At 33.5% G+C, this 24,704-nt stretch overlaps 17 protein-coding genes and 1 non-coding gene across 18 annotated transcripts; 6 read left to right on the top strand and 12 right to left on the bottom strand. All coding sequences in view use genetic code 6, as the record gives it.

Moving 5' to 3' along the window:
* Window positions 1-1,324: 1,324 nt before the first annotated feature.
* SS50377_t20083 lies at window positions 1,325-1,397 on the top strand. The gene has a single exon. It is a non-coding gene; the product is annotated as a tRNA-Cys (tRNA).
* A 75-nt stretch (window positions 1,398-1,472) lies between these two features.
* On the bottom strand, window positions 1,473-2,186 carry SS50377_25144 (Proteasome activator pa28 beta subunit-containing protein; the record flags this gene model as incomplete). Its single annotated transcript, XM_067908979.1, has 1 exon — window positions 1,473-2,186. One exon carries the CDS (start codon window positions 2,184-2,186, stop codon window positions 1,473-1,475), a length of 714 nt encoding a protein of 237 aa, XP_067763800.1.
* Window positions 2,187-2,381: 195 nt separating this feature from the next.
* Window positions 2,382-2,732, bottom strand: SS50377_25143 (uncharacterized protein; the record flags this gene model as incomplete). The annotated part of the gene is made up of 1 exon (XM_067908978.1): window positions 2,382-2,732. The coding sequence occupies one exon, from the start codon at window positions 2,730-2,732 to the stop codon at window positions 2,382-2,384; it is 351 nt and encodes a 116-aa protein (XP_067763799.1).
* Window positions 2,733-4,429: 1,697 nt separating this feature from the next.
* On the top strand, window positions 4,430-4,720 carry SS50377_25142 (uncharacterized protein; the record flags this gene model as incomplete). The annotated part of the gene is made up of 1 exon (XM_067908977.1): window positions 4,430-4,720. The coding sequence occupies one exon, from the start codon at window positions 4,430-4,432 to the stop codon at window positions 4,718-4,720; it is 291 nt and encodes a 96-aa protein (XP_067763798.1).
* Window positions 4,721-5,016: 296 nt separating this feature from the next.
* Window positions 5,017-5,325, bottom strand: SS50377_25141 (uncharacterized protein; the record flags this gene model as incomplete). The annotated part of the gene is made up of 1 exon (XM_067908976.1): window positions 5,017-5,325. The coding sequence occupies one exon, from the start codon at window positions 5,323-5,325 to the stop codon at window positions 5,017-5,019; it is 309 nt and encodes a 102-aa protein (XP_067763797.1).
* Window positions 5,326-5,828: 503 nt separating this feature from the next.
* Window positions 5,829-7,475, bottom strand: SS50377_25140 (uncharacterized protein; the record flags this gene model as incomplete). Its single annotated transcript, XM_067908975.1, has 1 exon — window positions 5,829-7,475. One exon carries the CDS (start codon window positions 7,473-7,475, stop codon window positions 5,829-5,831), a length of 1,647 nt encoding a protein of 548 aa, XP_067763796.1.
* Window positions 7,476-7,724: 249 nt separating this feature from the next.
* Window positions 7,725-7,946, bottom strand: SS50377_25139 (uncharacterized protein; the record flags this gene model as incomplete). Its single annotated transcript, XM_067908974.1, has 1 exon — window positions 7,725-7,946. One exon carries the CDS (start codon window positions 7,944-7,946, stop codon window positions 7,725-7,727), a length of 222 nt encoding a protein of 73 aa, XP_067763795.1.
* Window positions 7,947-7,995: 49 nt separating this feature from the next.
* On the bottom strand, window positions 7,996-8,355 carry SS50377_25138 (uncharacterized protein; the record flags this gene model as incomplete). Its single annotated transcript, XM_067908973.1, has 1 exon — window positions 7,996-8,355. The coding sequence occupies one exon, from the start codon at window positions 8,353-8,355 to the stop codon at window positions 7,996-7,998; it is 360 nt and encodes a 119-aa protein (XP_067763794.1).
* A 113-nt stretch (window positions 8,356-8,468) lies between these two features.
* Window positions 8,469-8,882, bottom strand: SS50377_25137 (Ribosomal protein S27; the record flags this gene model as incomplete). The annotated part of the gene is made up of 1 exon (XM_067908972.1): window positions 8,469-8,882. The coding sequence occupies one exon, from the start codon at window positions 8,880-8,882 to the stop codon at window positions 8,469-8,471; it is 414 nt and encodes a 137-aa protein (XP_067763793.1).
* A 907-nt stretch (window positions 8,883-9,789) lies between these two features.
* Window positions 9,790-10,692, top strand: SS50377_25136 (Serine/threonine-protein phosphatase; the record flags this gene model as incomplete). The annotated part of the gene is made up of 1 exon (XM_067908971.1): window positions 9,790-10,692. One exon carries the CDS (start codon window positions 9,790-9,792, stop codon window positions 10,690-10,692), a length of 903 nt encoding a protein of 300 aa, XP_067763792.1.
* A 251-nt stretch (window positions 10,693-10,943) lies between these two features.
* On the top strand, window positions 10,944-11,453 carry SS50377_25135 (uncharacterized protein; the record flags this gene model as incomplete). The annotated part of the gene is made up of 1 exon (XM_067908970.1): window positions 10,944-11,453. One exon carries the CDS (start codon window positions 10,944-10,946, stop codon window positions 11,451-11,453), a length of 510 nt encoding a protein of 169 aa, XP_067763791.1.
* Window positions 11,454-12,612: 1,159 nt separating this feature from the next.
* Window positions 12,613-13,473, bottom strand: SS50377_25134 (Cathepsin B; the record flags this gene model as incomplete). The annotated part of the gene is made up of 1 exon (XM_067908969.1): window positions 12,613-13,473. The coding sequence occupies one exon, from the start codon at window positions 13,471-13,473 to the stop codon at window positions 12,613-12,615; it is 861 nt and encodes a 286-aa protein (XP_067763790.1).
* Window positions 13,474-15,329: 1,856 nt separating this feature from the next.
* On the bottom strand, window positions 15,330-16,115 carry SS50377_25133 (Cathepsin B; the record flags this gene model as incomplete). The annotated part of the gene is made up of 1 exon (XM_067908968.1): window positions 15,330-16,115. One exon carries the CDS (start codon window positions 16,113-16,115, stop codon window positions 15,330-15,332), a length of 786 nt encoding a protein of 261 aa, XP_067763789.1.
* Window positions 16,116-17,227: 1,112 nt separating this feature from the next.
* Window positions 17,228-17,467, bottom strand: SS50377_25132 (uncharacterized protein; the record flags this gene model as incomplete). The annotated part of the gene is made up of 1 exon (XM_067908967.1): window positions 17,228-17,467. One exon carries the CDS (start codon window positions 17,465-17,467, stop codon window positions 17,228-17,230), a length of 240 nt encoding a protein of 79 aa, XP_067763788.1.
* A 268-nt stretch (window positions 17,468-17,735) lies between these two features.
* Window positions 17,736-18,308, bottom strand: SS50377_25131 (uncharacterized protein; the record flags this gene model as incomplete). Its single annotated transcript, XM_067908966.1, has 1 exon — window positions 17,736-18,308. The coding sequence occupies one exon, from the start codon at window positions 18,306-18,308 to the stop codon at window positions 17,736-17,738; it is 573 nt and encodes a 190-aa protein (XP_067763787.1).
* A 271-nt stretch (window positions 18,309-18,579) lies between these two features.
* SS50377_25130 (uncharacterized protein) lies at window positions 18,580-18,870 on the top strand (the record flags this gene model as incomplete). The annotated part of the gene is made up of 1 exon (XM_067908965.1): window positions 18,580-18,870. One exon carries the CDS (start codon window positions 18,580-18,582, stop codon window positions 18,868-18,870), a length of 291 nt encoding a protein of 96 aa, XP_067763786.1.
* Window positions 18,871-18,925: 55 nt separating this feature from the next.
* SS50377_25129 (Aurora kinase) lies at window positions 18,926-19,825 on the top strand (the record flags this gene model as incomplete). The annotated part of the gene is made up of 1 exon (XM_067908964.1): window positions 18,926-19,825. The coding sequence occupies one exon, from the start codon at window positions 18,926-18,928 to the stop codon at window positions 19,823-19,825; it is 900 nt and encodes a 299-aa protein (XP_067763785.1).
* A 7-nt stretch (window positions 19,826-19,832) lies between these two features.
* On the bottom strand, window positions 19,833-24,329 carry SS50377_25128 (uncharacterized protein; the record flags this gene model as incomplete). Its single annotated transcript, XM_067908963.1, has 1 exon — window positions 19,833-24,329. The coding sequence occupies one exon, from the start codon at window positions 24,327-24,329 to the stop codon at window positions 19,833-19,835; it is 4,497 nt and encodes a 1,498-aa protein (XP_067763784.1).
* Between the last annotated feature and the right edge of the window lie 375 nt (window positions 24,330-24,704).

Below are 24,704 nucleotides of genomic sequence, written 5' to 3'. Positions count from 1 at the left end.
CTACTATGTGATATACTCTTGATACTACATTTAATTAAGACTATTTAAAAGTTATATTAATTTTACTAACGAGAAAATCAGACAGCTAAAGACTAATATGATTATATAAATAACTAAATAAAAGATAAGGCAGTTAGTAAACGATGTTGTATACTAATATATGGTTCGTATGATAATATTTCAGTTATAATATTTATAAGGGTTATACGATACTAGTCATTCTATTTCTATGAAATAATGAAACTAATATTAAATTACTCTTTCTGTATGTTTTATTAAATGTCGTTATTTTATCCTTTAAATTAGAGTTACACTAATGGAAACGTAAAAGGAATAAGAGATAATTTAAAGTTTTTTACATGTTCTAATGTAAAAGTATCTCGGTATATTTCTTAATTTAAAATTTCTTTAATATTTTCTAATTGTATACTAATACTATATCGATTCTGAATTAAAAGCTGTTAAAGTATACTTAATAGACATTTTATAGGAAGATTATAATGAAATTATAAGTATGTCAATTACTTATTAGGAGTAATAGTTAAAAGTAAATTCTAGGCTATATATTTTTACTAAACTTTATTTGAAATATTTTTATATAATTTAATGTACATTCATACGCAATAAGTATATTGTAAATATATTGCTTATTCAGTATATACATTCCTTACATAAGCCTAATATTCTAATGTTTTCTTAACTATTCTTACAAGATAAATTTCTATTTTGAATTTTGAAAAAGTATATTATAAATTGATATAAATTGATATCACCTTGTTCTTTGAATTAGTAATCTATAAAAATCAGAACTAAACATAAATTTTTTACTAATGCTAATTTATTAATACTATTCGGTAAGAAGAATTATTATTATAATTTTTTAGGCCTAGAAGTGCACTTTTTGGAATCATGATATACTTTAATCCATTATTTGTTTCATCGATAATTATCAACATATTTCTTTATTATTTAACGTACATGAAATAGTAATAGAGTAGTATGTAATACTTACTAAAAGTATAAACATGAGAAATTTCACTTTTTAAAAAATTCAAGCCTTTTACGGGAGCAATGTGACTGTAAAAGGATTGAATCTTTTGAAGATGAACTTTGTCATTTTGTGTATTTAGTACGTGTTACATACTACTAATAGATTTTATAGTGATGATATGAAGATAATCTTAATAGGGACCGCTATAATAACTATTTGCAGCTCATATTATATTATTTTAGATTTGTGTGAAACAATTTGGTTAATCTATGTAAATTTTGTTTAAGATCGTATATATTAATATATATAATAAGTTATATATTATTTTATCATGGGAGTATAGCTCAGGTGGTAGAGCAATCGCCTGCAAAGTGATCGGTCACGAGTTCAATTCTCGTTACTCCCTAGTTTTTTAGAATATCTTCATAAGTCAAAGCGAAATAAACAAAATCTTTATTCACTGGCCAATTATAATACATACTCAGTAAATAACCTCATTCACAGACTTCACGCTGTTGCTCTGGACGGTATCCCAGTTCCCGTTGATTCCTACGTATAGCGTGAGACTATTCAGTACTAGCTCATTAATAAAGGCCCTAGCTAGCCCGATATGCTTGAAATCGAGTAAGATGAGTGCCGTCATAAAATCCCTATTCTGATGCTGGTTTAGTTGCTTGATAACCTTTGCGCGCTCATTATGGTAACCAGTAATCTATTCAAAAACTGCATTGGAGCGGTCATATGCCTTTTGACACTCTCCCGTCAGAGATATCAGCACATCCTGCTTGTGATCTGCACCAGATGACGTTTATTTTGGTAGTAGAACCTAAAACCAGAATAGAATACTGTCTAGAATCTTTCTGAAGGCGTTGGAAAAATTCTCTGCGGTCTTGTAAATGAGCATATTCTAGGCAGATGGCATTCTCAAAATAGAGAGGGAGTTTGTGGAAGGAAAATCCGAGCATAGAAGCATCATTTTGTTGTAGTAGTCGTTTTGGGTCGAATAGGCGTAAATTGGACTTTTAAGCTCCGTTTCAATTTATTATATGAGATGCGGAAGATGTTCATAAATTGCTGTGAACGCCAGATTCTTTGCAGGTAGCATCGAATTTTTAATAGTTTTGGCAAGCTGTTTCGCTTCTGAGGAGGATCGGATTGAACCGGTTGGGAAGTCCAGTGCTTCTGGAATCTGCATTAAAGAGTGGCAGAATGATAAATTAAGAATACAAATATAATAATGATGTATTGAAATTTACTAAATTAATCTATATTGAATGATTTTATAGGTTTAAGATAATACTATCTGTGTTTTAGTATTTATATCAATTTTGGTTATAATATTATCACAATGAGACTAATATATTAAACCATCATAATTCGCAGGGTCACATCACTTGACCTCTGTTTTTATAGAGAACTGGTCCTGGAGTTCAGCACCAGCAATATCAGATAAGTATCTTACCCTAGCACTATACTGGTGTTTCTTTACCCGTTTGGATACACCAGTATATAGGGATTTAATAATGTGCATGGATAGCACTAAAATATCACAATAACTCCACCTTGCTGGAAGAAATTATCGTGGTGTCGACCTGTGCCCGCAGTAAAAGGAAACTGACGAATAAATATAGGAGAAGTTACTTAATTTGTATTTTAGATTATCAGAGGTAATATGATAAATCTTGATATTATTTTTTAATATAAGTGTTAAAAATGTAACAATCAATTTATCATTAAACATGAAAATTGTTAATGATTATTAAGGTATTTAATATTATTAACTAAAAAGCTGAACCTAAATAATATTTAATAATTATTATTATATAGAACTATAAATATTTTATTTTAAATACTTCTGACTTCAGTTTTTTGATAAGTAAATCAATAAGTATACAATTATGGTAAGATATAGATAATACACTGTTAAAGAATTAAATTAGAATAAATCACTATTAATAACATTGATAAATATTTCCATCAATATATTATGCAAATATAATAAACTAGTATCAGCTTATTATAAGTATCAAATATTTAATTCTATAAGATGAGTTATCGAGTTATCTATTATTTATAATAGTTGAAATAATATATTGTTTAACCATTGAATTGTTCTTTGTATTTTGATAGTAATAAACTTCCATACACGGTATTATTTATTTATATAAAAATATATCTGTAGTAAGATATTGATAATAGGATTGTTTATAATTTTTAAAATGAATTTATATATGATTTTACTAAATATGTTATTATAGGTATCGATACTAGACACATATACTATTTTATGTAATTTTTGAATAACTAGTATAACAATTCTATAAATTACTTATAACAACCATATAATAGTAAGAAATATTAAGTGTGAATTGATAAATTATATGATCAAATTTAAAAGTATATATCAATTCAATAGTTTATTTAGTATAATAACGTATACTATAATATTTCAAATAATTTTGTATTTAAAACAACCAATTAGATAATACTATTCAAATTCTTATTAGAAATTTACATATAATCAATTGCAGCTTTTACGTTATTATATCTACAAATACTTAACAATAACATCCGTATAATTTATTTTATTTTCAAATTTAATTATAATTATATATTAATTCATCATATGATTGCGGTCATCATTTTAATATAAAATGCAGAAGTTGCATTCTCGTCATATATCGTAAATCTTGCCAAAGTATCGGACTAGTAGTTTAAGTTGTACCTAAAAAACGTTTAAATCTTAAATTTAGAAACTGAGTCATCAATCAATTGAAGAAATACAACCATTATCAATATAAAAAATTGAGTATCATATGAATAGTGATACTTTACCAGACGACGATGAATTTGATTTAACTTTTATGGATGAATTAAATCTAAAGTCAAAATTTCAGTTTCTTTGCGAAAGCTTAAAAAGTCAAATATCAACCACGGAACTGGATCTTCTGATGATGAAAAAGCGTGTTAGTAAATTAGAAAGAACTATTTTGGAAGTAGATCGAAAGATTTTAGATCTGGATCTTTTATTTCAAAGCTTAATAAGCGGTAATTGATAAAAGTAGAATAAATTATTTATGATTATTATTTGAATTTTATATTAGTTTAATTCTAATTCGAAATGTAAAAACAGAAAAAGTAGAACTAGTTTATGGTGAAATTTTTATCTTTATAGATAAATTTACATATGTATTTTTCTTAAAATATCTTATATTTTATATTTAGAAATAGTAGAATTTTTGGTAATGAAAATTGAAAAATTAGATTTTTAAGGATATATCAAAACTAATTAGAAATAATTAAGTTATCTACTTTACTCAATAATAGAATTAATGATGATAGATATAATAATATTTATCGTAATTTAAAAATATTTCTATTAATAGACTAGGATATTATATAACTTACTTGATGTATTAATATTATTTACATTTAACAATGGACTTCAATACCACTAAAAAATTATGCACTGAAATTATTAAAACAGGAACTTTATCTGGTAAATATTCGTAGTAAATATAAACACAATTCAATATATAACCTGAACAATTAGCTTTATTGTTATATTCTTCAGAATATTATTTATTTGTTAGGTTAGCACTAGATTGTATAAAATTAAAATTAAAAGTAGAAAATAGGAAGCTGATACTTAAAATGATACATTTTACAACAGAAAAGTTTACTGACTATGCTTTTGATGAAATATTTAGTTATGTTATAGATGAGTGATTTGTATTTAAAATAACATAATTATAAGGATTGCTATAGCTACTGTTTATATAGTTAAAAGAAACTATTAGATAACACCTTTATAATATATTTTAGTAAATTAACTTTAAATAATTCACTAGCAATTAAAAAGAAATTATATATAAATAATCATTAATCATATATAAATAAAATATTAAGATGCAATAAGATTTGAATAAATAACTAATTTGTTCAAGAAAACTAAGTACGGCGGCAAAATTTATAAAAAATATATTAAATACTCAGCTTTCAGAAATATAATAATGTCAGTATTATCATAGCTAAATCTACTCCTAGACACTATTTTCTTATTCAAAAACGATAGAGCTACTTGATTCTATCAAGTCTGCTAGTTGATTTACAGATAATAATTTAATTAACTCGATTGAATTTTTATCAAAAAGATTAATATGTGATTAAACAGATTTAACAATGTTATTATTTCCGTATTCATTAAGATTATTAGGTAGCGACATCACCTAATGAACATCAGCATGTTAAAAATTTTATTGACTATGTATTTTAACTAAGGTATCCATGTCAACGTCAGCTTGCTCTGTAATTTTTGAAACTCTACCGCCCATTTTTAATAAAATTTAACCTCTTTACTATTGTTAGTATAAACATATTCGACTATAATTCTATAATAACTAACATATAAAAATGGGATTTTATATTTAAATAATTGATATATTAACATATTATTGCAGGTTCTACTTACTAAAAATTTGAATACCCGATTTAATTAGAAGTAATTAATATATAATATACAGTGTTTAAATTAATTTGCTTCAACTATTATTTCCTAGGTAATAAAGTTTATATATTAAGTGATAATTTTCATTTATCTGTAACTTATCAGGATTCTAATTTTTATATAATTCTGTTATAATATAGGTACAATAAATGATATTGAACAGTAATATAATTTTTTAATAATATATAGTGACCTTATAATTTGAACTGTTACGTAATTTCCTTTAGGTGTACATATCTACTATTTTTATAGAATACGTTTTTTAGTTTCTAATGAGGATATTTTGTTAATCCTCTTTTGGTGCGAGTAGGAAATAGCCTCAATATTTTTTCAATGCTTAACATGCATAACGTACCCTAGAAGATCCTATTTCGTTTATACTAGGCTCGGTATTGCGACTTTTGCAGATTCGCTAAAGATTTGGCGGAAAGTGTCATCTAGCTAAATTGGTGAGGAATTCTGCAACATAAAATTAGACTTTGTGGCTTTCGCTAGTACTTATTCAAGACGCTTTATTTCGCGATCATTTATTCTGATTGTCTCAGAATAATCAACTTGACACTGCACAGACGGCACGTGAATTGGCAATATTGGTGATGCTGAACGAAGCATATCCGGAGACTACTAAATAGGCGACAGCATACTTTACTGAGGTTTTTATGGCTCGATATATTGGGGTGGATTTTACAAGTGGAGTATCTGGTAGCGTATTTGCGTTACTAACGGCGGAGGAGGCGGAAGAACGGTAAGTTACCTACCTGGTTAAATTATAGGAGAAGGAATACTCTTAGCTGGAATAACCTCTTCCACTACTTCCTAAACGGGGCTTTAGGCTGCAGGGGCAGGTTCCGGAACAGATTCCTCTGCTATAGGATTCTCCTACTCTGGCATTTACAAATGGCTTACTTTGATAATTCCGCATTTGGTTTCTAAACTTAATGGCTATCCCGCTGAAGATTTAAATAAGGCTTACATTTCCGTAGTCGATATATTGTCTGTAGATATTTATTTTAATGAAACCGGGTCATATTAAACTAAGTCCCAGTTATTTTTCCAACTATCATCGTTCAGATTGTAAAAGCTTGGCTTATCTCCTGCTGACAGGCACATTTGATTCTAAATAACTAGGATTCCAGAGCCTTCATAACTACACAAAATATTTTTATCTTCTGTTAAAATATCTTCTATATTTTAAACTTCGCATAATACTGAACTGAGATAGGACCCCATAATAGACTCTTTGATGGTTGCAAATTTTGATAATTAAGGATAGATTTTTTCGTTTAATGTAGATGCATCGTTTGTAAGATTTACATTTGCCATGAACGGAATTACTAAATCAGAATTTTTCCCTTAATTGATAGAGTTAACAAGTCCAGATAATACTTTTGTCTTGTCGATGGCTATCTTATTAGTTGGCTAAAATATATTAAGCCCATAACTGATTTTCTTGGTAAAAAGCAGCGTATCCAAATTCATTCCATATCCTTAAATGTACCCAAAAATACTTATCAACTTGGGTTTCTCTTATAAATAAATTTTGAACCGGTCCATGTTCGGATCAAGCTAGATCATCGAGTATGTCTCCTCAGCCGATTAAACTCTGATACCATTTTCATGGAATATCTTACTAATGTGGATGAATGTGCTAAAAATTTCAACTGAAAACTTAGGACTCGATATCTCCCCAATTTCTAAAGTGAAATTTCCGCTTATATCGTTAGCTATGAAATCATGAACTCCGGGTGAAATTTTTCTGCTAAGAACATACATCAATTTACCATCAACTGTCTAGGAAAATGTTATATCTTATGCCTCAAATCCATCTGGAATTAAAAATTATAATTAAGGCTCAAGTTTCTTCATAGTTCTTGTGAATGTATGGTTTTCTCTGCGGAAGAAAATATCAATTTGGATACTTAAGTTAGCTTTAAGCATTGATTCCAGCTTCTGGATCGTGAAGACGATTGAGCGCATAATGAAAAAATAATTTCTAGTATATAATATTATATATGTGAATACTTATATTTACTGACTCTTTAAAAATGCAATTATGCAATGTTAGTTAGATTTGCGATTAGTAAAATAGTTGAAGATATATTAAGAATTGGAGTAATGTAGTACCGTATTTATAAATATGGCATCAGTCATTCGAAAACTTACGCGAGGACTCCACGAAGGTTTAAATTTTCTCTTTCAAGCTTTAGTATTCGTTCTTCCTATGTATCAATGATAGCTTTCATTTAATTAAAGATGCAACGCGTCTTCGGCTCTGGCTACAATATCAGCAGAAGTTGCAATAATAGGCTTACCATTATGTGCCTAAATACACTGTATTAACCTCATTTCTAGATCTGTCGCCTAGGCTGTTTAGAGGCTTTCAAAGCTAAGTTCAGATTTAAAAAAGGCAGCTGAGAGATCTTGAAGATAAGCTTCAACGTTTTGCATTTTAAGGGGTAGTTGGAGTGGTATTAGATACTAATGCGAAGCAGGAAACTCATGTCATAAGGGATGGTTTTCTATTATTTTATATACTAGACTTAAGCATCTCGACCTCTTTACACTCCCGAATCATAACCAACTCGGTATGTAACTTGTCTACTTCCCCAAGAGACATATCGAATGCTATGAAGACATCAGCTAGCTAGGCCTTTGCCTTCTTGAGCTACTTCGCCAACATCCTTGAATAACGCAGTATTAGGTTAACTTCCTATATCTTATCTATAGTGCAGGACTATTATAAGAAGATTTTTTGCTTTAGTGACTCATTTTCCTACTCTATAGAATTCAGCTACATTAGCATCTTTCTACGATACTCGGAATGCACTTTTTATAAAAAATCAAATTTGGTATCCATTTTTATAGTAAAAGAAAGATGGAAAAATAAATATAAAAGGATGCATCGGTGGGCTACGCAAGATGCCTAACCCTCCAGACGAAGTCCTTCCTCAGGTGATGCAGTATTTAATATCACTTACCGTTTGAACCACACTTACCACAGTGCTTTCTGTCCTTATGGTTGGAAAGTCTAACGCCGGCACCGCAACGCTTGCAGTACTCACGGAGAGAGTCTACAGTATCACCCTTAACGGAATAAAGCTTGAGGATGGCGAGTTTTACCTTCTTATCAACGTGGCTCTTGTGCTTGGGGGTCTTTTTGACCTTTTTCTTACGCTTCTTATCCTTACCAGCACCATCAACTGGTGTAACAGCGATGATTGTGGAATCCTCAGGGATGGTCCTGAGGGTGGCGGCAGTCTGGAGCATCTTACCGGCGAACATGAAGGCAACAGCGCCTACAAGTTCCTAATATTGCTTGACCGACATGTTCTCGTCAACTGTGACGGCGAGAGTCTCAGTGGGGTACTATACAAAGAGCTTCATAGCAATGGAGTGGGTTTTTTGAATTGAAGTTAAATAAAACTACTTTTATAATAGTATATAAATGCTAGTCATGTCATGTCAGCTGTTGGTCTGGCGAGTTACAAAACCTACGCACCTTGCAACTGTTCCGCCTCTGTAGCATATACTTGTATAATTTTTACCATGCTTTCACTTCTCTCTTCTGCAATAAAAGCACGACGCTCTGCTTCTAGAAGTTACTGATCTCGCTTTGCTAACTTATCCTTAATCAAATCATTCTGAATGTCATACTAAATAAGTTATTTACATTACCCCTAAAGGAAAGTATTAGAACTAACTAATTTAGAATTTGTATCTTCTAATTTATGTATTCTGTTTCTTAACTTCTTATTTAAGCTTTAAAGTGTTGAGAGGCGCTAAGCGTTAGCCTTAGCACCTTCTTCCACGTCCTGAATATCCCTAACTGCAAAATAAAAACACTTTTTCATCATTTGATAATGTTAGTCTAGAGCATCCAAGTCATCCTAATATTGACTAATGGAGCTGTTTATCTCTTAATTTTTAACTGTCAGGTTTACATTTTCCTGAAGCAATTTTTGTAATTTCCTAAACTAAATACTGTTCTCATTATATAATTAACAAAAGAATTCATAGTTTTCTGACTGTCTGTCCATTGCTACTTACCTACTGAGATGGAAAATAACATATCCCTTTGCATTTTACCCAAAAATCTCACATTGAGCAGCTCATAACAATGAACTAGCAAAAACTTTACATATCCTATACCCTCTTAATACGTCTAATTAACCTATTTCAAATTCTATTCCTCACTTCAGTATTAACCATCCCCACCCCAAAAACAATTTCTATTTATCTAATTATTATAATATATAATATAATATTTACATTCCATTCCATACCACTCCAAATGAACCCCCAGCAAATCTTGACGAGCCTGATTTTCGACCGCTAGCTGCCGTCGCTCGAAGCAGCCCAGAACCTCCTTGTTGCACTCCTGCCGGTTCTACAGAATGAGCCTAACCTGTTGCAAGTCCCGGCACCGCTGACGATCGTCGGGGACCTGCACGGCCAGTTCAGCGACTTCCTCGAAATGCTTAAAGTGACTGGTATCCCACCCTACACAAACTACCTATTCTTGGGTGACTTCGTGGACCGCGGTCTGTAGTCCTTGGAGACCGTTCTGACCGTTTTCTCTGCCAAGTTGGCATTCCCGAACCGCGTATTCCTACTGCGTGGGAACCACGAAACAAAGCAGATGGGTGACTTCTACGGCTTCTATGCGGAGTGCATTAGCCGCTACAACAGCGTCAGCATTTACAACGCGTTTAATGAGGTTTTCCAATTTCTGCCGATTGCAGCAGTGGTTGGCGGCAAGATACTGGCCGTGCATGCTGGATTATCTCCGATGGCAGAGACACTGACTGAAATCGCTGAAATCGAGAAGGGGTAGGAAAATGACGTTCTGACTGACCTGATGTGGAGCGATCCGGACACGCGACCTGGTTACGGGAAGTCTATGCGGGGTGCAGGTTATACTTTCGGGTAGGATGTTACGGAGAGCTTTCTGCGCGAAAATGGACTGAAATTGCTTGTTCGGGGACATCAGATGGTGCTAGATGGATACCAGTGGCAGCACGGTAAGTAAGTCGTTACCGTGTTCTCTGCACCAAATTATTGTTATCGAAGCGGTAACAAAGCCGCGGTAATGGAGATTCAAGAGGGCATCGGCTACAATTTTGTGTAGTATGGTTGGGAAGGATAAAATGGTATCAGCGGAGTAACCAGTCGAGTTCCAGATTACTTTATGTGACGTGAGAGTTTTTAAGTGAATTTATAATATTCTTGTAGATGGGGAAATAAGATGAAATTATTCTATATAAATTTCTAGTAGTAACGAATTAGGTATCAAATTTATAAGTGGAAGGTAATTGTGGTTTGTACCATAATGGATTAAATACAGGTAATAATTATTTATTACCCCGATTAAAAATATAGTTCTTAAGGAGAGAAGTTAATATTAGTCATAATATAGATGGTTCCCCAAAAAAATAAAATCTACAAATGGATGAACTTTCGTTATCAGCTATCGTTGCACTTTTAACTGTTCAGGAGCAAATATGCCTTAAATTTGATACTAGTGGTATGGTATAGGCACCAGGATCACATTTATATTATTAGTTTACTTTATTAAAACCTGACTTTTTAATTGATAGTCCAGATACATATTAGGCCGTACTCAATAAAATATAGGGTATCCCAGCTGACTAAATCTCTAGATTGTGTATTAAAAGAATAGCATATTGTGAGAAAACTAGACGTATCATGATCCTATAAGGTGTAAATTAAGATGCACAATCGTTCGCAGATTATATAAAATAAATATTAGGTGTAGAAGATGAATAAGAATCTTCTTCGCATATGGAAGATCTAGAAACTTAAGAAGACACAGCAGAAGCATAAATATATAATGATTCACTAATTTCAGCGGATAATGACTGGATGCCTGCATCAGACTCTGGATAAGCCGACTCCAGTGCTGATATTGCGATAGCATCAATGTTCCTATGGTGATAGACTGTATAGAATCGTCCATACTTGAGTATTTTTGCAACTAAAAATTTGTGATAAATGAATGTTTACATCCATCACTTCTACTATATATATACAAATTCATCTATAATAAATTTCAAATTTAATTAATCCTATTATCAAGTAGTTATTTAAAATAATTTTGCATTATATAATATAATTTAGGGTTAGGTAATATTATTATTATATGGAAATGTTTAATATGATAGTTTATTTACAGTAAATGATATTTAAACACTTAACGTAAATAAGATAATACAATAAATAGTATATGAATAAGTAAAACACCAAACAGTATGTTTACTCACTTTATTTAGTACTTTCTTATACACTTAAGTCAAACAACTAATAATCTTATTAGTTGATATATAATACAGTATATTTCATTCTAAATAAAAATTTAAATGCCTATAATAAGTTAACTAATTTTTTTAAATTTTTTAATACTATATTATAGGGCCAACACCTATTCTCATACTAACATTAACTACTTTCATAATATAAAGAAACCAAATAGTAACTTGAGTATTCTTATTTAGTTTGGCTACTTACGAACTATTATTAATATTAGGATCATATTAACTTAAAACTATTTAAATTCTCTTATTAATCTATTATTAATGTAAAATATGATTAGTCGAAGTAATATTTTAGCATATTATTCATAGATTCACAATACTCTATTTGGTTTTAAGTATTGTATAAAAATGAAACGCATATTAATTCAAATGGGACTTATTTTTATTATTTCTCAGTCATAATTTGTTAATTTTCAGATATCCTTGGATAATTAAAGTTAACCCTTTTTATCTGAACTAATTTTAAGAACTATAGATGAAACAAGAATATTAATTATTATTAATATTAGGATATTAGTTGAGTAATTCTTAGGATATTTTATTTCCTACATTGGATAAATAATTAGTTAGATTAGATTTATTTAAATTAAGCAATGAAAGTTTATTATCCGATTAATTCTTCATTGTTATATTTTATAAATCAAAATCAGGTAAGGTATTACTATTATTATTACTTAATTTACATACACAAATAATTGTTAATGATTAAAAATTTAGTTTTTAACACATGATTATTATCAATAATTTAACATTCAGATAAAAAATCAATATAAAGGATTCATTCAAGGAGTAAGTAAGAAGCATGCATCTTCAATTTCACACTCATTTTGGCCTCTGATAATTCTGAAGAAACCATTTTCTCCAAAACTGTTACCCCATGAGTTTTTAACAGTCCAATAAGGGGTGCCATTTTCTTCACCATAACCTACAAACATTACAGCATGACCACCTTCTAAAGACCCAGAAGTATGTTCATAGATTCCACTTTCATAATACATGAAATCGGAGAATACAGAAAATCCAGTTTAAACAAGACCTTTAGTGATGGCAACTTTAATAGATTCTTCATCAGCACAAACATTTTCAGTCTTAGTTGCTTTGATAAATTCCAGCTCAGAATCATCCTTACATTTTTAAGGACATTTACCGTCTCTTCCAGATAAACCAGAAGTATAAGGTGTGCATTTATCCGTAACAGTACCTGTATTGATAAGATAGTGTTAAACAACTTTTATATATCCACCATCACATCCAGTATTTATTGGGTCACAAGAAACTACATATTGTTCAGAAAGCTAAATACGTTTTTTGTCTAACTTTTAAATACATCTGTTGTCAGCAAGCTGATTTACAGCTGAGAAGGCCCAGCACGAGCCACAGTCTGCCTAATCCCGAACAGTCTTAGCTCCAGCACACTCTGGCATTTCATGATTCCAATTCCAGAATTCTGGCACTTCGCCAGTTAACTTCACGGTAGGAGCTGGTAGTTGCTACATATTCTTACTTAATAGAGATTTTACTTAGACAGCAGACATACCCTCAAAACGTTTAGGAATACCAGCCTTCCATTTCATGTTAGGCACACGCTTTAGAGATTCGAGGAACTCTTGCTTATGATAGAGCTCAGCCAGGACAACAAACATTTATTAGAAACGGGAATTAAGAACAGATTTATTTTTTATGAGATAAATAAATCTTTATAGTTTATAATCAAATTTAGAAAATTTTATTTTCGTAATTATAAAATAATTAGTTATTACTGCAGTTGAGCCTTATTTTTTATTAAGGAAGTTTTATTACTCTTATTACTTAAGATGTATTATATTATTAAATTTCCTACGGTATATTGCTCTGATATATATTTATTCATAATTAGTATTGATGTCAAAAATATACTATAATGTTAATTACTCAAAAGATAAATATATAATATTAAACGATATTTAGATGATATATTGTTTTTTTAAATATATTAATTTACCACTTACTTCACACTTATATAAACCATCTAAGAATCATAAAAACTTTATTGTATTAATTATAAAGTTTTCTTAGACAAAAATTAAAATAATAAGTATATTAGCACATCTTATTATAGAGGAAATAAATTAAGGAGTATTAATATTAAATTATAATCATAATCATGTCTTCTAAAATAGATATTAATATTTAAATAATAATATTTATGTTATACGCTATTTTATCTGTTATAAAAATAATTATTTTTAGTAACAATTATATTAAAATTTCGTATAAAAACAAATTCTACTCTAATATTCTACTATAAGTTAGAATCTGCGTACTAAGCAATTAATAAAGACATTTAGGTACTATTTATTAGTTTCACTGTTTTAATTATAGTTATTTTAATATATGTAAAGGTAGTAAATAGCCAACAGAAAAACATACTTTTGTAGTATTCAGCTTCAAAATGACAAACCATTTTTATGACCACGTGGCGCTCATAACACACCTTGCCTTTTTTGAAACTGAAGACTACTAAAGTACACTTTTACTCATGGATACTTACTACTAATATTATTATATGGAAATGTTTAATATGATAGTTTATTTACAGTAAATGATATTTAAACACTTAACGTAAATAAGATAATACAATAAATAGTATATGAATAAGTAAAACACCAAACAGTATGTTTACTCACTTTATTTAGTACTTTCTTATACACTTAAGTCAAACAACTAATAATCTTATTAGTTGATATATAATACAGTATATTTCATTCTAAATAAAAATTTAAATGCCTATAATAAGTTAACTAATTTTTTTAAATTTTTTAATACTATATTATAGGGCCAACACCTATTCTCATACTAACATTAACTACTTTCATAATATAAAGAAACCAAATAGTAACTTGAGTATTCTTATTTAGTTTGGCTACTTACGAACTATTATTAATATTAGGATCATATTAACTTAAAACTATTTAAATTCTCTTATTAATCTATTATTAATGTAAAATATGATTAGTCGAAGTAATATTTTAGCATATTATTCATAGATTCACAATACTCTATTTGGTTTTAAGTATTGTATAAAAATGAAACGCATATTAATTCAAATGGGACTTATTTTTATTATTTCTCAGTCATAATTTGTTAATTTTCAGATATCCTTGGATAATTAAAGTTAACCCTTTTTATCTGAACTAATTTTAAGAACTATAGATGAAACAAGAATATTAATTATTATTAATATTAGGATATTAGTTGAGTAATTCTTAGGATATTTTATTTCCTACATTGGATAAATAATTAGTTAGATTAGATTTATTTAAATTAAGCAATGAAAGTTTATTATCCGATTAATTCTTCATTGTTATATTTTATAAATCAAAATCAGGTAAGGTATTACTATTATTATTACTTAATTTACATACACAAATAATTGTTAATGATTAAAAATTTAGTTTTTAACACATGATTATTATCAATAATTTAACATTCAGATAAAAAATCAATATAAAGGATTCATTCAAGGAGTAAGTAAGAAGCATGCATCTTCAATTTCACACTCATTTTGGCCTCTGATAATTCTGAAGAAACCATTTTCTCCAAAACTGTTACCCCATGAGTTTTTAACAGTCCAATAAGGGGTGCCATTTTCTTCACCATAACCTACAAACATTACAGCATGACCACCTTCTAAAGACCCAGAAGTATGTTCATAGATTCCACTTTCATAATACATGAAATCGGAGAATACAGAAAATCCAGTTTAAACAAGACCTTTAGTGATGGCAACTTTAATAGATTCTTCATCAGCACAAACATTTTCAGTCTTAGTTGCTTTGATAAATTCCAGCTCAGAATCATCCTTACATTTTTAAGGACATTTACCGTCTCTTCCAGATAAACCAGAAGTATAAGGTGTGCATTTATCCGTAACAGTACCTGTATTGATAAGATAGTGTTAAACAACTTTTATATATCCACCATCACATCCAGTATTTATTGGGTCACAAGAAACTACATATTGTTCAGAAAGCTAAATACGTTTTTTGTCTAACTTTTAAATACATCTGTTGTCAGCAAGCTGATTTACAGCTGAGAAGGCCCAGCACGAGCCACAGTCTGCCTAATCCCGAACAGTATCAGGCCCAGAGCATTTTGGCATCCTTTTACTCCAGTTCCATGAATCTGGAACTTCTCCTGTTAGTGTCACAGAATATGATGGAAGATGCTAAATATTTGTGCTAAGGAGTTATCTAACTTATTTTACAGTCATGCCCTCAAAACGTTTAGGAATACCATCTTCCATTTCATATTGGGGATACGTTTAATAGTTTCAAGGAACTCCTGATTGTGATATAGATCAGCAAGGAGAACAAACATTTTATTTAAAAAAAATATTTTTAGTACAGTGAATCCTGGGTACAATATTTGCATATTGTTAAAACGGTTTGTTTCTATATATTGAATCTATACAATTTAAGCAAAAATCTATTAATCATTAAATTTATAACTATATTGCAATGATTGTGCTTAATTTTGTTTTCATGTTGTAGTTTAAGGTTAGCTGAAATCAATAGTTTCTATCCATAATCTAAATTACTGTACCATCGTATAAGTGTTATATATCATAATTAGTAGTAATGTTTTAAATAAATAGTAGTTAACTTAATATTATAGTTGTAACTGTATTATTCTATTTATCAGTGATAATGAAATTTTATATATCGTAAAACTATTTTAAATTTATCATTATGCTGAAGTTTATTGGATGTAAAGAACTTAATATCTAGAATTCATTAACTAATAAATTATTTACTATATATAAAATCGAAAAACTAAACATGCTCAGAAAAAGATACGGTGTCAAATAAGAATAATTTTTCCGTTTTATTTTTTAATAGCTAATTCTTCATTTCTCCCACAATTGCAATCTTCACAAGGCTCGGGTTAGTCACAACCTTTTGATGAGCATTTTCCTCCACAACAGTTCTTTTTACCACAAGGCATTTTAAGGATGTCACAATTTAATTCATTTACTAGGACAATATAATAGTTACTGACTTTAATGTCTTTTTGTATATTTTAAACTATACAAAGCCTTCGATCATACTTTTCTATTTACTTATTATAACTAATTATTTATTATTTCTCCATAGCTTAGTGGTAAAAAATTATATTTTTAATCTAATGTCTAAGGTTCGATTCCCATCATCGACACTTTATCGATTTTCTAAAAAAAATTTTCTCACCATTTCCTGCGTTTCCGCACAATAACACCGCTTCATCTACGCAACCCGCCTCCCTTCCACCCCAATTTGCAACTATTCTACAGAAATCGTTATCGCCAACTTTTCGTTATTTCGCAATTTTTCCTCACTGAAACTGAAATTTCACGCAACAATTTCGCTTTTCGCTCCCTCACGCGCCCAAAATCGTCTTTTCAGCCGCAAATTTTTCCCGGATTATCGCCATTTTCGCGTGAAAAAGCTGCGCCAAATTCGTCATTTTGGGGCTAAATTCGCTGTTTTGTGCGTTTCGTCCAACTTTTTTGGCTCGAAAAGGAGCGAAAATTACATCAAAATACGACAATTAGAGTATGGTAAATTACCGTAGAATACGACTTTTGAAGCGTGAATTAGCCCGTTTCAGGCGACGCATTTTTGCCAAAACTCAAAAATTGTAAAAATTGTAAAAAATTCAAAAAACTCAAAAATTGTAAAAATTGTAAAAAATTCAAAAAACTCAAAAATTGTAAAAATTGTAAAAAATTCAAAAAACTCAAAAATTGTAAAAATTGTAAAAAACGCAAAAAACTCAAAAATTGTAAAAATTGTAAAAAACTCAAAAAACTCAAAAATTGTAAAAATTGTAAAAAACGCAAAAAACTCAAAAAACTCAAAAAACTCAAAAACTCAAAAATTCGACTTCACTCGCAAATCCACTTCACGCGCTCGAACCGCTACCGCATTTGCTCTCTGCCGTGCTTTCTGAGCACCTGCGAAACTGGCAAAATGATGCTCTCCCGGCTCTCCTTTTCGTCGTTGAACACCTGGTCGATTACAGTTCCCCGGGACGTTCTCTTGCATTTCTGGAAAAAATAGTTAATTTGCCGCATGCCAAATTGGCCATTGCTCTTAGCGGTGAAATACGAGGCCGATAGGCTCTAATACTCAGCCAGCTTGTCCGTAGGCGGTTCAGATGGTATGTAGCGTTATAAATTATTTGTGTAAAAGTGTAGTTGCTGCGGCTGTAAAGATAGATTGCGATGCAATTTAGAAGGTTTAAAGGCTGTGTTATCGAACGAATTGGCTCTTTTTAGAGAATTTGCTGAGGATGGAATGCTTTAAAATGAAGTAGTTTTAAGGGTTATAGAATTTTCTCTTTAAATCTTAAGATTTTGGCAATAACTATTATTTTAGACCTATTTAGTGATAGGTTTCTATGATTTTGGTGGGAAGTTCAGAATCTTTTTGTATTTTTCTTAAATTACTGTGAACATTTTTAGAGTTCAATAATCATTGTTAACTTTATATAATATAAAGATGTTTACCTAATGAAAAAGTGCAAATTTTATATTTAACTATTTCATATATTAATATCATATAGATAAAATTCTTGAGAAATTCATAGTATTTTTATATATTTTGATGCTAACTTAGTTTTTACAGTTTCGAAATTAAAAATGAAATTCCTCAAATATATTTTTAATATTTGTTAGGGATTGGATATATAGATATCTAGTATTATATATAAATTTATAACCATCTATAATGTCCTTTTTCGATTTCAAAGAGGATTTTAATCAGCTAGCAAATTCTGAAGTAAATAACCTACATAAGTTCAAAAATATATAATTATTAATTGATAACACCTTAAACCGTTTAGATAAATTAAGTAGCAAACATATTCAGTCTCATTAATTAATCTAACACCAGAATAAATTTTTTTAATAGACAAACTGTTTAGTGGTACTTTATTATTAAGAAAAAGAAAATATGGCGCAATTACTTACTGCTGGTGTAGAAATTTTAATAGAAGAGTCAGATAACTCTGATTGGTGAATAATTTTTAATATTATATAATATATTACAAAATATTTATCGTTCCTAAAATTTCATGCTTCCCGTTCCTACGATGGATGATTTTTCAATTGGTAAGTTTTTGGGCCGTGGAAAGTATGGCACAGTATATTTAGCACGGCATATACCTTCTGGCATGTTAGTAGCACTGAAAGTACTTTTTAAATAATATATTTTGAAAGAACGCTGCGAGGGGTAACTTCGTAGAGAACTTGATATACATGCTAATCTTAGACACCCTAATATAGTTAGATTGTTATCGTATTTTTAAGATGATAAGCGAGTTGTTTTAGTTTTAGAATATTGCCCGGGAGGAGAGCTGTACGCACATTTGGAAACCAACAGATTTTCACCATTGGAGGTTTAGCATGTTACAAAAGCAATAGCTAAAGCACTGGCGTGCCTTCATTCTAAATCCATCGTTCATCGAGATATAAAGCTTGAAAATATAGTTTTAGGGTATTCATAGCCCTTCTTATAAAAACAAGCAAATTCTTTACAAAAATCAACCCTTTTGACACCTAGCATTATGGATCTAGTCCCTAAATTGTCAGATTTCGGATGGTCGGTTCATCAGCCTCTTATTGCTGCGAAGTCAGTTTTGCAGCAAAGTAGAAGAAGAACGCAATGTGGCACTTTGGACTACTTGCCGCCACAGGTAGTCTCGGGCTAATCCTACGGCTCCAGAAGTGATATATGGGCGCTAGGAATCCTGGTGTACGAAATGCGTGTTGGACAGCCCCCATTTTTTGACGAAAACATCGAAATTACGAAGAGGAAGATTTAGGAAGGAAAAGTTGAATTTGGAGTCGAATTTGAGGGGCTAAACGACCTGAAGGACTTCGTTAAAAGGTGTCTAAGCAAGGACGAAAGCAAGAGGCCCAGCGCAGAGGAGCTACTAAAGCATAAGTTTTTGACAACCGAGATTGTGAAATGAGCTTTAATCACTTTTTCCCGTACACGGAACTAATCTCCTTTTTCACAATTTCTTTTTTTATAATCCGAGGGTTCCTAAATAGCGTGGTCGAGTCGTCGCCCCAGATGTCGCGTTCGCCGTGTAGATAGAGGCTGTCACGCTGATTTTTAGGCCGCTTCGGCCCAGCCTGCCCGTACGGATCGCCGCTAATCGGACGAGGCTTATTAGCTGGAGCAATCTGTACAGGCCGTCTAGCCGGGTGTTAGCCGATTGGTGGGAGCTAGCCAACAACACTGGATTTGCTCTCCCGGGACAATTTAGGATTTAGCAGGGCTGCGAGGGGCTGCAGTGGTTGTTTTTGACACGCCAGAGGTATCTGGCTTGCAGTTCTGGTAGATTATGACTGGTTGAAATCGATTTGCTCTGGATTATCCTCCTCGATTGTACTGTTATCAAGTGATAAAAAGAGCTGATTATCGTTATAAACGGGGGTCTTTAGTTCGAGCTTAAAAAACTGAGCATTGCTGTCGTTATTAACCGCATTGGATTCGTAGGATGGGACGTTACTTAGGGATACTTTTCCATCATTATCGCTGACAGACGAATGAAGCTGCAGCTGCTTCATGGGTTGTATTTCCTAAATGATTATGTTTGTATTAGACAAGCTTATGAGCCTATTGCTGATTAACTTACCAGATTCGTTCATATCAGTCTCGGTACCAGCGGTAGCACGTCTACCAGATTAGCTCAGATCAGTCTCGGTACCAGCGGTAGCACGTCTAGCTGATTAGCTCAGATCAGTCTCGGTACCAGCGGTAGCACGTCTAGCTGATTCGTTCAGATCAGTCTCGGTACCAGCGGCAGCACGTCTAGCTGATTAGTTCATATCAGTCTCGGTACCAGCGGTAGCACGCCCACCAGATTAGCTCAGATCAGTCTCGGTACCAGCGGTAGCACGCCCACCAGATTAGCTCAGATCAGTCTCGGTACCAGCGGTAGCACGTCTAGCTGATTCGTTCAGATCAGTCTCGGTACCAGCGGCAGCACGTCTAGCTGATTAGTTCATATCAGTCTCGGTACCAGCGGTAGCACGCCCACCAGATTAGCTCAGATCAGTCTCGGTACCAGCGGTAGCACGCCCACCAGATTAGCTCAGATCAGTCTCGGTACCAGCGGTAGCACGCCCACCAGATTAGCTCAGATCAGTCTCGGTACCAGCGGTAGCACGCCCACCAGATTAGCTCAGATCAGTCTCGGTACCAGCGGTAGCACGTCTAGCTGATTAGCTCAGATCAGTCTCGGTACCAGCGGTAGCACGTCTAGCTGATTCGTTCAGATCAGTCTCGGTACCAGCGGCAGCACGTCTAGCTGATTAGCTCAGATCAGTCTCGGTACCAGCGGCAGCACGTCTAGCTGATTCGTTCAGATCAGTCTCGGTACCAGCGGCCGCACACCCACCAGATTAGCTCAGATCAGTCTCGGTACCAGCGGTAGCACGCCCACCAGATTAGCTCAGATCAGTCTCGGTACCAGCGGTAGCACGTCTAGCTGATTCGTTCAGATCAGTCTCGGTACCAGCGGCAGCACGTCTAGCTGATTCGTTCAGATCAGTCTCGGTACCAGCGGCCGCACACCCACCAGATTAGCTCAGATCAGTCTCGGTACCAGCGGCCGCACGTCTAGCTGATTAGTTCAGATCAGTCTCGGTACCAGCGGCCGCACACCCACCAGATTAGCTCAGATCAGTCTCGGTACCAGCGGTAGCACGCCCACCAGATTAGCTCAGATCAGTCTCGGTACCAGCGGTAGCACGTCTAGCTGATTCGTTCAGATCAGTCTCGGTACCAGCGGCCGCACACCCACCAGATTAGCTCAGATCAGTCTCGGTACCAGCGGTAGCACGCCCACCAGATTAGCTCAGATCAGTCTCGGTACCAGCGGCAGCACGTCTAGCTGATTAGTTCATATCAGTCTCGGTACCAGCGGTAGCACGCCCACCAGATTAGCTCAGATCAGTCTCGGTACCAGCGGTAGCACGCCCACCAGATTAGCTCAGATCAGTCTCGGTACCAGCGGTAGCACGTCTAGCTGATTCGTTCAGATCAGTCTCGGTACCAGCGGCAGCACGTCTAGCTGATTAGTTCATATCAGTCTCGGTACCAGCGGTAGCACGCCCACCAGATTAGCTCAGATCAGTCTCGGTACCAGCGGTAGCACGCCCACCAGATTAGCTCAGATCAGTCTCGGTACCAGCGGTAGCACGCCCACCAGATTAGCTCAGATCAGTCTCGGTACCAGCGGTAGCACGCCCACCAGATTAGCTCAGATCAGTCTCGGTACCAGCGGCAGCACGTCTAGCTGATTCGTTCAGATCAGTCTCGGTACCAGCGGCCGCACACCCACCAGATTAGCTCAGATCAGTCTCGGTACCAGCGGCCGCACGTCTAGCTGATTAGTTCAGATCAGTCTCGGTACCAGCGGTAGCACGTTTAGCTGATTAGCTCAGATCAGTCTCGGTACCAGCGGCCGCACGTCTAGCTGATTAGCTCAGATCAGTCCCGGTACCAGCGGCAGCACGTCTAGCTGATTAGCTCAGATCAGTCTCGGTACCAGCGGCAGCACGTCTACCAGATTAGCTCAGATCAGTCTCGGTACCAGCGGCCGCACGTCTAGCTGATTAGTTCAGATCAGTCTCGGTACCAGCGGTAGCACGTTTAGCTGATTAGCTCAGATCAGTCTCGGTACCAGCGGCCGCACGTCTAGCTGATTAGCTCAGATCAGTCTCGGTACCAGCGGTAGCACGTCTAGCTGATTCGTTCAGATCAGTCTCGGTACCAGCGGTAGCACGTTTAGCTGATTAGCTCAGATCAGTCCCGGTACCAGCGGTAGCACGTCTAGCTGATTCGTTCAGATCAGTCTCGGTACCAGCGGCCGCACGTCTAGCTGATTAGTTCAGATCAGTCTCGGTACCAGCGGTAGCACGTTTAGCTGATTAGCTCAGATCAGTCCCGGTACCAGCGGTAGCACGTCTAGCTGATTCGTTCAGATCAGTCTCGGTACCAGCGGCCGCACGTCTAGCTGATTAGTTCAGATCAGTCTCGGTACCAGCGGTAGCACGTTTAGCTGATTCGTTCATATCAGTCTCGGTACCAGCGGCAGCACGTCTAGCTGATTCGTTCAGATCAGTCTCGGTACCAGCGGCAGCACGTCTAGCTGATTAGTTCAGATCAGTCTCGGTACCAGCGGTAGCACGTTTAGCTGATTCGTTCATATCAGTCTCGGTACCAGCGGCAGCACGTCTAGCTGATTCGTTCAGATCAGTCTCGGTACCAGCGGTAGCACGTTTAGCTGATTCGTTCATATCAGTCTCGGTACCAGCGGCAGCACGTCTAGCTGATTCGTTCAGATCAGTCTCGGTACCAGCGGCAGCACACCCACCAGATTAGCTCAGATCAGTCTCGGTACCAGCGGTAGCACGTCTAGCTGATTAGCTCAGATCAGTCTCGGTACCAGCGGCAGCACACCCACCAGATTAGCTCAGATCAGTCTCGGTACCAGCGGTAGCACGTCTAGCTGATTCGTCCATATCAGTCTCGGTACCAGCGGTAGCACGTTTAGCTGATTAGCTCAGATCAGTCTCGGTACCAGCGGCCGCACACCCACCAGATTAGCTCAGATCAGTCTCGGTACCAGCGGTAGCACGTCTAGCTGATTAGTTCAGATCAGTCTCGGTACCAGCGGCAGCACGTCTAGCTGATTAGTTCAGATCAGTCTCGGTACCAGCGGCAGCACACCCACCAGATTAGCTCAGATCAGTCTCGGTACCAGCGGTAATATCTCTGGATAAATATATTTTACCTTCATTTTCTTTCTAATTCGCTTAACTATTATCATATAAGCTATTGCTGATATCATCACTGTCACTTACTAATCCTTTAGATGCTAATTGTGGCTAAATTTTGATTTACTCCAATGATGATTAACCGACTAAATTATCAGATATAATTTTGCGAGACAGTCCTAATTCATGTCCCTAAAACTACCAACTCTCCTCTATATCTTTGAAAAACTTCTGACCTTAACTTCTCATATCTGCAAAATCACCTTCTGATAATGGTTAATCAATTTATAAATCATCTACCTTTAGTGTTTTTTGAAAAGTTTACTGGTATTTAATTGTATTGGAAAATAATGGTATCTTAGTCTATCCAATATTTTTAGATTTATTAAAGTCTTATGGAAGATCAGGAATTAACGATTTTTACTTTTTAATAAGAAGAGATTTGGGTTAATTGTCAATTTATTGCTATATTAGATTGGGGTTTGAATTTTTTAATTTGGAATTCGATTTTTTTATTTTAGTAATATTTGGCGCTTAAACTTTAGTTGACTGATACTCTGGCCATACTCTTTTATTATTCCCGTGAACTTATATAAATTATGGATGAATGCCATCAGTTAATTATTTAACTCGATGTTGCCCTAGAACTGGTTTTATATCTAGGATAGAATAAATATGATCCATTTTTATTTTAGTTATATAAATTTTGTTATATAATAAATATAAATTTGAATCTATTATTAGTTTTTATAAGCCTGCTTAAATATATATTAGATTATTAAAATTGAGTTATATAAAATGTTTGTTTATTATGTTTTTAGGAATTTAGATACTAAATTACTATTTGAAATCTAGCTTTATGTTATATATGCTTAAGTCTATAGTTTTTTAAGAATTAAGTTATTCAAATCAAATATAAATTCTATTTTAATTACTTTATGTGAAAAATTGTAGCTTCTAAATTTTAACATTATTAAGTTTAGTTAAGAAACTTGTTTCTATATAGTAAATCACATTATTAGTAGTTTTCTTATGGTAAAACATATTTATCTAAAATAA

This window comes from Spironucleus salmonicida, chromosome 5, assembly GCF_000497125.1.
Source record: "Spironucleus salmonicida strain ATCC 50377 chromosome 5, whole genome shotgun sequence".
In the NCBI taxonomy this organism is placed as follows: domain Eukaryota; phylum Fornicata; order Diplomonadida; family Hexamitidae; genus Spironucleus; species Spironucleus salmonicida.
This window is presented reverse-complemented; position numbering and strand designations above follow the sequence as displayed.